The 10,270-nt window shown below is 41.0% G+C and overlaps 1 protein-coding gene across 6 annotated transcripts in view; it reads right to left on the reverse strand.

The window, feature by feature from the left end:
• The window catches only part of relch (RAB11 binding and LisH domain, coiled-coil and HEAT repeat containing), a 125,631-nt gene that overhangs the window by 68,033 nt on the left and 47,328 nt on the right, over positions 1-10,270 (reverse strand). For all 6 annotated transcript variants that reach the window (XM_068001861.1, XM_068001859.1, XM_068001858.1 and 3 more), the window contains exons 7-9: positions 6,473-6,561; positions 5,404-5,742; positions 265-340 (exon numbers count right to left, since the gene is read on the reverse strand). In XM_068001861.1, the coding sequence (XP_067857962.1) occupies positions 265-340; positions 5,404-5,742; positions 6,473-6,561 (504 nt within the window). The remainder of the gene's footprint in view (positions 1-264; positions 341-5,403; positions 5,743-6,472; positions 6,562-10,270) is intronic.

A 10,270-nucleotide genomic window follows, 5' to 3' on the forward strand; every position in this document is an offset into this window, starting at 1 on the left:
AATCTCCCTCCCTCAACCCCCACTGTTGAGTCCAGGGAAGTTTTCTAAACAAGAGGCATTACCTCCAAACACTTGACAGGAGCTGGAATCCAGAGATGAAGCAAAAATTAACACACAAACACATGCACACAACACTGCAGAAGGCAAGTCTCACATGTTGACTACACAACAATATTTATATTAAACAGGAGTCAGATTCTAAAGTTTGTTGAGGATAATGTGCTAGGTTTACATTCATGATGCAAGATTTAATCAAGAGATTACCTCTGCTCCCAAGCGACTGTCAGTTGCCATACGACAAAAAGATAGCAATGCTTGATGAAATGCAGGTGATAACGACCTGTAAAAAGAACAGGTGTATTAAGCAAACTTAATGCATTGGAAAATTTCCAATACTTTCACAGCACTCTTCATTGCACTTATTTAACTGTCTCATATACAGACTAATGGTTGGTCATTCTGTACCATCCTACCTTGGTTTGTTCAAAACTTGTAATTAGTATCACCATTAAAGAATAATCATTATCTAGGAGATAAGGGTGGGGAAGGAGAAGTCTCCTTTACACTATATTTGAAAGTTTCTTTATTCTCCTACCTATGAGGAGAAAACATGTATTGTTCCAGTGAGAAACCTACCGTAAACCTATCACATCACACAAAAAGTCACAATCCACTGATATGATTATGTGCTTGCTGTAGAGGGATCAACATCTTGTTCTGCTCTGGATTCTGATCCCAGAGCTCCAAGGCAATTTAAAATTCCAGTATTGACCAGAATCAGCACAGTGGAATTGAACCCATAACTTCAAATGGTAGACAAATGATCAGATGGAAGAGAGAGAAAAAGAAATAAGAAATAAGCACCTTTCACAACCTCAGGATGTCCCACTGCTCTTTACAGCTAATGAAGTGCTTTTGAAGTGTCGTCATTGTTGTATTGTAGGAAATATAGCAGCCAATTTGCACACAGCAAGGTTCCATAAACAGCAATGAAACAAATGACCAGATAATTTATTTTAGGTGTTGATTGAGGGGTAAGTGTTGGCCAGGAGACCTCCCCAACTCTTCTTCGATTGTGATCTTTTGCGTCCACCTGAGGGGGGAAGACGGGACCTCGGTTTGACGTTTCATTCAAAAGACGGCACCTCTGAGTGCAGCACTCCCTCAGTACTGCACTGAAATGCCAGCCTAGATTATGTGCTCAAGTCACTGGAGCGGGGCTTGAAGCCCCTGTGGATGCTTAGTTGTTGAGTATATTCAAGATCAATAGATTTTTCAACTTAAAGGGACAGCAGGCTCGAGGAGCCGTGAATCCTACTTCTGATCCTATTTCTTATGTTCTTAAGCCACAATCTTCTGACGGAGAGTGCTGCCACTGACTGAGCCAAGGGAGCAATGAAAGTTGGATAAGAGCATGAGTTCAGGATTTTTAAACATCAGTGTTCCTTGAAAAGGAATAATGCATCATCAGTCAAAGTTCAAAGCTTGCTATTGGTAATTTAGGTTGGTACAAAGACATTAACAGTCAACCTCAAATAGCCTTACTTCCCCACTGAAAGTCCATTGGACAAGTCACTACTAATACTTGGAGTTTGGATTCTTTCTTTGTCTCTCAAAGTTTCAAGTCTTAGAAAATATAAGCGTAAATGTTGTTAATCCTTTGCTGGCAGGGAGAGGTGGTTTACCAAGCTTTCTTGGTATGTTTGTCAATGGAGGTGGGGAAAAAGAATACAAGTGGACCAACACTGGGGACACTAAAGCAAACTTCAGAAATTCGAATCTAATCAGCCTTTGGATCGGGAAGAACACTATAGCTGCCATTATGCTGTGCTGTTTCAGTTTAGATTCTGAGAAACCAGTATTGGTGAGCCAGATCCTGGCATTTACACCCTAATTCTGGCTACCTAATCCTGGCGACAGTCTCGTACATCTAGCTTCTCCTGGGTTCACAAGTCTCCTGCCAGGATAAGGGAGATGGAATTAACAATACAAATGCCGGGGGCAGGTTCAAGGACATGTTTCCAGAATCCGAACTAAAGCAGCACAAATCAAAAGGGGCTCTTGGAGAGAATTCATTTTACTTATAAATACTGTATTGGAAATCATTAAACTTTGTTTTTTTTTAAAAAAAAAGTTCGGCCACATTTATTAAAACATCTTTGTCAAACATTTTTTAATGTAATACACACAGAATTTAAAGTTAGAGACAGAAAATAGATCTTTAAGAAACAAGATTCAAGCCTTGAAATTATGCTGCGTTAACATTTGAAGATGTAACATTTTATATGAAATTGTTTTGTGCACTATTTTAACAGAGAATTAATATCTCTTGAAATAAAGGAGAAAATTTTATCTGAATTCGTTCGAGCAGTGAACACATTCACTGTAATCTTGCCACTCAATGTGTTTTACATTAAATAAATAGCTTCAACAAATTGCAAAGCTAGTTTTACTGTTGTATTGTAGATTGTGAAAAGTCCTCCAGGAGAATTTTTGAAAGCTCACAAGTAGCAAACAATGCAGGAAGGAGAATGATTATAATTCTGTTTTGGGCTTTGCTTGAAATGTCATCATTTAATTTTGGAAAAATAATTACTTTTAGATGCCAATTAAATTTAAAGTTAAGCACTATTAATGACAATGGCTCTGACTTGAAAAGGGACTGCCTTAAAAATTGTACTATCAGTCCAAAATTTCTGCTGCTGTGTGTGACAATGAAGAAAGCCAATTTGGGGCATATGAAATTATTCCACCCCCTCTTTTCCCTTCCATCTAAAAGAAAAGCAAAACAAAATCCTATTGCAAGCCATTGGCATTATGCATCATCTGCTGTGTGTATCTCAGAGATATATGCCAATGCATGATTTGCTAATAGGTGGCATCACTGTAGACTACAAATCTTACTTCTCTTGCTCCCCCCTCCTCCTGTCCAAAAAAAACTTCAGCACTGCAATATGCAGTGAGCCAACCAAGATCTGGTAGCCCTATGGCTAACCCACATAAGGGCTCAACAACGACTATAGGGCAAGTGATTTCTTATTGCTCAGATCCATTCAGAAACCAGCATTTGTACATTTCCTGGGACGTTTATGAAAAATTATGGTACCTGGGTAGCAAATCTTACTACAATTACTTGCCCTAACTTTGATGAACACACATTAAAGGCGCTAGATAAATATAAGTGATTATATCGAAAGAGAAGCTTTCATAGAGAAGGGGTTCAAAGTCAAGTTTTTACTTGTATGTTTCATAGATTACTTTGTAGGAACCCTTCTCTGATGGCAGTGAACAGTAATCCAAAAAGATGTCCGGTGACTAAGCATGGATAATAGATCACTCAAAATTGATTTCTTTCAAAATTAGTGATGTTAAGAATCATAGAATGATACAGCACAGAAGGCGGCCATTCGGCCCGTTGTGCCTGCTCGTTGAAAGAGTTATCCAATTAGTTCCACTTCCCTGCTCTTTCCCCATAGCCCTGCAAATTTTTCCCCTTCAAGTATTTATTCAATTCCCTTTTCAAAGTTATTATTGAATCTGCTTCCACCACTCTTTCAGGCAATGCATTCCAGATCGTAACAACTCGCTGTGTAATTTTTTTCCCCCTCATGTCTCCTCTGGTTCTTTTGCCAATTACCTTAAATCTGTATCCTCTGGTTACTGACCCTTCTGCCACTGGAAACAATTTCTCCTTATTTACTCTATCAAAACCCTTCATGATTTTGAACACCTCTATTAAATCTCCTCTTAACCCTCTCTACTCTGAGGAGGATAACCCCAGTTTCTCCACATAACTGATGTCTTTAATTCCTGGTACCATTCTATTAAATCTCCTCTGCACCCTCTCTAAGACCTTGACATCCTTCCTAAAGTGTGGTGCCCAGAATTGGACACAATACTCCAGCTGGGGCCAAACCAGTGTTTTATGAAGGTTTAGCATAACTTCCTTGCTTTTGTCCTCTTATGCCTCTATTTATAAAGCCAAGGATCCCATATGCCATTTTAGCAACCTTCTCAACTTGTCCTGCCATCGTCAAAGACTTGTGTACATACACCCACAGATTTCTCTGTTCCTGCAATCCCTTTAAAATTGTACCATTTATATTGCCTCTCGACATTCTTCCTACCAAAATTAATCACTTCACACTGTTAAATTTCATCTGCCCATTTCACCAGTCTGTTTACGTCCTCCTGAAGTCTGTTACTATCCTCCTCACTGTTTACATTTCCGAGTTTTATGTCATCTGCAAACCTTGAAATTATGCACTGTACACCCAAGTCTAGGTATTTAATGTATATCAATAAGAGCAGTGATCCCAACAATGACCCCTAGCGGACACCACTGCACATTTCGCTCCAATCTGAGAAACAACCAACCACCACTACTCTCTGCTTTCTGTCCCTTAACCAATTTCGTATCCACGCAGCCACTGCCCCTTTAATCGCAAATGCTTCAATTTTGCTAACAAGTCTATTATGTGGTACTTTATCAAATGCCTTTTGAAAGTCTATATACATATCAACCACCGCACTACCCTCATCAACCCTCCCCGTTATTTCATCAAAGAACTCAATCAAGTTAGTCGAACATGATTTGCCTTTAACAAATCAGTGCTGGCTTTCATTTACTAACCCATATTTTTCTAAGTGCTAATTAATTTTATCCCAGATTATTGCCTCTAAAAGTTTCCCCACCACTGCCGTCAAGCTGACTGGCCTGTAATTGGTTTATCCCCCTTCCCTTTTATGAAAGGGCTTTAACATTTGCAATCCTCCAGTCCTCTGGCACCATTCCCATATCTAAGGAGGATTTGAAGATTGTGACCACAGCCTCCGCAATTTCCACCCTTACTTCCCTCAGCAACTTAGGTTGCATCCAGATCTGGTGGCTTTTCCATTTCGAGTGCTGCCATCTTTTAAAGTAACTTCTCTTTATCTATTTTTATCTTATCCAATTTCGCCACTCCCTCCTCCTTTACTGTGACATTGACAGCATCCGCTTCTTTAGTGATGATAGATGCAAAGTACTTATTCAGTACCTCAGCAATGCCCTCTGCCTCCACAAGAGGAGCTTAGTGTTCATTAAGATATTTGTTTTATTATTCATTCATGGGATGTGGGCGACGCTGGCAAGGCCAGCATTTATTGCCCAATCCTAATTGCCCTTGAGAAGGTGTGCCGCCTTCTTGAATTGCTGCAGTCCGTGTGGTGAAGGTTCTCCCACAGTGCTGTTAGGTAGGGAGTTCCAGGATTTTGACCCAGCGGCGATGAAGGAACGTCAACATATTTCCAAGTCAGGATGGTGTGTGATTTGGAGGGGAGTGTATGCGCCTTTCACATACACTGGATAAAAGAGGTGCACAGTAGGTCAATCATTTGTAAGCATGTATAACAATGGCTAACCTGTTTGGCTTATTGAACTGTACTGGCTCACGAGCTGCCTGGGAATGAACTGTTATCAGTTCGGTTTCTTTCTTGGAACATGGAGTTAGTGTTGTCACTGTAACAGGAGCAACAGCAAGACTATTAGATTCTGTTTTAGTGTCTATTGGGCAAGAAGTGGAGGTCTCCTCCTTCTCTACGTTCCAGCTATTGCTTTCAAAGCTTCGGATGTCCAGGTACTCCCCACTATCCAACGGTCTAATCTGAGGCACTTGTTCTGTCATGGTTGGTGGGAGCATCATACTGTCAGGGGTAATAGCTACAGCAGTAAAGTTCTGTTGCTTGAGGGCTTCTATTTCACTGTTAAAATAAAAAAAGTTCAATTAAATCCATAATGCAACAATTTTTGCTTTCCATAGAATCACATCTAATCTTGGCCATCCTTGTAAAAACTAATTGCAACCATATAATATACATTTTTTTTTTAGAAAAAACTTCTGAAATTGATATATCCCATAAATGTTTTGCAACAAAAATTTATTAGTAACATAATAAAACAGTACTAGTGATAATTGTGTTGGGTTCGGTGCAGAAGCACACGTTTGAATCGTAGCATAACCAGATATTTGAATTCAGGTGGTTCCAACAGATGAGTGACAATGGGTTGAAGTTGGACAACTAGATTAATTTTGCCAACTTTGAAGGGTTGGTGGGGGGGGTTGGCAGAGGTACGAGAAAAAAATAACTTAGAGACTTAAAGATAGACAGCAGTTGCAGAGGGGAGACTCAAATTGTGCTCCACTAGTTTAAAATGAATAATGCAGAACAAAGTCAGAAGTAATTTTATTCCATTAAAATTGAATAAACCACTTAGAATGTTCTCAATTATAATTCACAGGCTGAAGACACTGAAAAGGATTCATCAACATAAGAGGTAAAATTTCTGCCAGTGTCAAAATACAGGACAATAAAAAAATTCCAATCCAATGGATTTTAATAATCGCATGGGAGACAGCAGAGGCAATTTTCAGCTAAATTAGACAAAGTTAGGCAAGATGCTGATTTCACATTTGTTTACAATATCACATACCTCTTCAGCTGTTTGATTTGTGCTGCAAGGGATATTTTTTCATTGTTTAACATACTAAGTTGATCTTGGAGTTCTTGCACTACTTCAGCCTGTTGGAAAAAAAATTATTATACAATACATTAAGACGCAGAATTAATTTTCTTGCATTTTTGGAAAGAAAGCCTGTAATGCTAGAATACCTGTTTTAAATGTGAGTTCTTTGAATGAAGTTCAATCTGAACATACAAATAGGACATTCCCATTATCCCACAGGGGAAAAAGCACCTTCAAGGACCCTTCAGCTAAAAAGCTTCACCTCATACTGGGATGGGGTGACTCCCCCCACACCCTTGCTCCAATGTACACATGGTTTTGTTCAGTGCTGTGTATTTAGTATTTTCATAGCAGAATAGCAGAATTGACTATAATGAATAAACCTCTCCAAAATACAAGGGGTAAATCAGGAGGAAATAGTTGCCTTACAGATATCGCCTTAGAAGGAACTCTCTGCATGTTTGTCCAAAAATTGACTACTATCTTTGAGTATTGTGACCTTTTACATTCTCTGGTAGATTTTGCTCTTGCCATGATGTAACGCAAGTAAAAGTACAGGCATGTCACTGCCCAATTGGTTAGCCATGCCTGGAAATGGATTTGTGACACATTAGTTCCAAATGAAAGGGCAGCTCTGGTTAACATAAAAAAAAATCTAACTAAAAATTTAGTGTCCTGTGCACATTAGCTAAGTGCTAGTCAATGGAAAAAAGAGGTGATGGATAAAACTTTGTTCCAGAGTTTTGAGAATTTGAGGAAACCAAGGTGCCAATTTTTGACTAGAATAACAAGACATGGAAACATCGAAAATAGGAGTAGGAGTAGGCCATTCGGCCCTTCGAGCCTGCTCCGCCATTCAATATGACCATGGCTGATCCTCTACCTCAATACCATATTCCCGCTCTCTCCCCATACCCCTTGGTGCCTTCTGTGTCTAGAAATCTACCTATCTCCTTCTTGAATATATTCAGTGACTTGGCCTCCACAGCCTTCTGTGGTAGAGAATTCCACAGGTTCACCACCTTCTGAGGGAAGAAATTTCTCCTCATCTCAGTCCTAAATGTCCTACCATGTACCGAGATGGTGATCCCTTGTTCTGAACCTCCCCAGCCAGGGAAACATGCTCCCTGCATCCAGTCTGTCTAGCCCTGTCAGAATTTTATATGTTTCAATGAGATCTCCTCTCATTCTTCTAAACTCCAGTGAATACAGGCCTAGTCAACCTAATCTCTCTTCATATGACAGTCCTGCCATCCCAGGAATCAGTCTGGTGAACCTTCGATGCACTCCCTCTATGGCAAGTATATCCAAAACTGCACACAATACTACAGGTGTGGTCTCACCAAGGCCTTTTTATAACTGCAGTAAACCATCCTTGCTCCTGTACTCAAATCCTCTTGCAATGAAGGCCAACGTACCATTTGCCTTCCTAACTGCTTGCTGCACCTGCATGTTTGCTTTCAGTGACTGGTGTACAAGGATACCCAGGTCCCTTTGTACATCAACATTTCCCAATCTATCACCATTTAAATAATACTCTGCCTTTTTTTTCCTTCTGAAGTAGATAACTTCATATTTATCCATGTTATACGGCATCTGCATGTATTTGCCCACTCACTCAACTTGTCTAAATCGCCTTGAAGCCTCTTTGCATCCTCCTCACAACTCACATCCCACCTAGTTTTGTGTCATCAGCAAACTTGGAAATATTACATTTGGTTCCCTCATCCAAATTATTGATATATATTGTGAATAGCTGGGGCCCAAGCACTGATCCCTGCGGTACCCCACTAGTCACCGCCTGCAACCCCAAAAAAGACCCATTTATTCCTACTCCCTGTTTCCTGTCTGTTAACTAATTTTCAATCCATACCAGTATATTACCCCCAATCCCAAGTGCTTTAATTCTGCAGTCTAACCTCTTATGTGGGACTTTATCAAAGGCCTTCTGAAAATCCAAATACACCACATCCACTGGTTCTCCCTTATCTATTCTACCAGTTACATCCTCAAAAAACTCCAGTAGGTTTGTCAAACACGATTTCCCGTTCATAAATCCATGTTGACTTTGTCTAATCCCGTTGATATTTTCTAAGTGTCCCTGTTATCACATCCTTTATAATCGACTCTAGCATTTTTCCTACTACTGATGTTAGGCTAACCGGTCTGTGGTGCCCTGTTTTCTCTCTCCCTCCTTTTTAAATAGTGGGGTTACATTTGCTACCCTCCAATCTGCAGGAACTGTTCCATAATCTACATAATTTTGGAAGATGACAAACAATGCATCCACCATTTCCATGGCTACCTCTTAGTACTCTGGGATGCAGATCATCAGGCCCTAGGGATTTATCTGCTTTCAGTCCCATTAATTTCTCCAGCACTTTTTTTTTTACTAATACTAATTTCTTTTCATTCCTCCTTCTCACTAGACCCTTGGTTCCCTAGCATTTCTGGGAAGTTATTTGTGTCCTCTTCCGTGAAGACAGAACCAAAGTATTTGTTTAATTGCTCTGCCATTTCCTTGTTTCCCACTATAAATTTTCCTGTTTGACTGTAAGGGACCGACATTTGTCTTCACTAATCTTTTTCTTTTTACATACTTGTAAAAGCTTTATCAGTCCACTTTTATGTTCCTTGCACGTTTACTCTCATATTCTATTTTTCCCCTCTTAATCAATCTCTTGGAGCTTTTTTTGCAGAATTATAAACTGCTTCCAATCCTCAGGCTTGCTACTTTTTCTGGCAACTTTATATGACTCCTCTTTGGATCTAATACTATCCTTAATTTCTTTTGTAAGGAATCTTACAACACTAGGTTATAGTCCAACAATTTTATTTTAAAATCACAAGCTTTTGGAGATTATCTCCTTCATCAGGTGAGTAGTGAATGAGAGGTTCTCAAATCGCATATCTTATATTAGGCTGGACACCATCACACCAATCAAAGGTGACGTTGGTGTTCAGACAGGTTAGCCACGGAAAACAGTAGGTCCCAGTATGCTGAATACACATTGTGTCAAATTACACAGAAAGAGAGAGAGAGAGCCGAGAGAGCCGAGCCGAGAGAGCGAGAGCGAGAGAGCGAGAGAGAGAGAGCCGAGAGAGCGAGAGCCGAGAGAGAGAGAGAGAGAGAGCCGAGAGAGAGCCGAGAGAGAGAGAGAGAGAGCCGAGAGAGAGAGAGAGAGAGCCGAGAGAGAGAGAGAGAGCCGAGAGAGAGAGAGAGCCGAGAGAGAGAGAGAGAGAGAGCCGAGAGAGGAGACGAGAGAGCCGAGAGAGAGAGAGAGAGACGAGAGAGCCGAGAGAGAGAGAGAGAGACGAGAGAGCCGAGAGAGAGAGAGAGAGACGAGACGAGAGAGAGAGAGACCGAGAGAGAGAGAGAGACCGAGAGAGAGAGAGAGCCGAGAGAGAGAGAGAGCCGAGAGAGAGAGAGACCGAGAGAGAGAGACGAGAGACCCGAGAGAGAGAGACGAGAGACCCGAGAGAGAGACGAGAGACCCGAGAGAGAGAGAGACGAGACCGAGAGAGAGAGAGAGACCCGAGAGAGAGAGAGACCCGAGAGAGAGAGAGAGAGACCCGAGAGAGAGAGAGAGAGACCCGAGAGAGAGACCCAGAGAGAGACGAGAGAGCCGAGAGAGAGAGAGAGAGAGAGACGAGACGACGAGAGAGAGCCGAGAGAGAGAGAGAGCCGAGAGAGAGAGAGAGCCGAGAGAGAGAGAGAGCCGAGAGAGAGAGAGACCCCGAGAGAGAGAGAGACCCGAGAGAGAA

Source organism: Heptranchias perlo, chromosome 2 (assembly GCF_035084215.1).
Source record: "Heptranchias perlo isolate sHepPer1 chromosome 2, sHepPer1.hap1, whole genome shotgun sequence".
NCBI classification, from domain to species: domain Eukaryota; kingdom Metazoa; phylum Chordata; class Chondrichthyes; order Hexanchiformes; family Hexanchidae; genus Heptranchias; species Heptranchias perlo.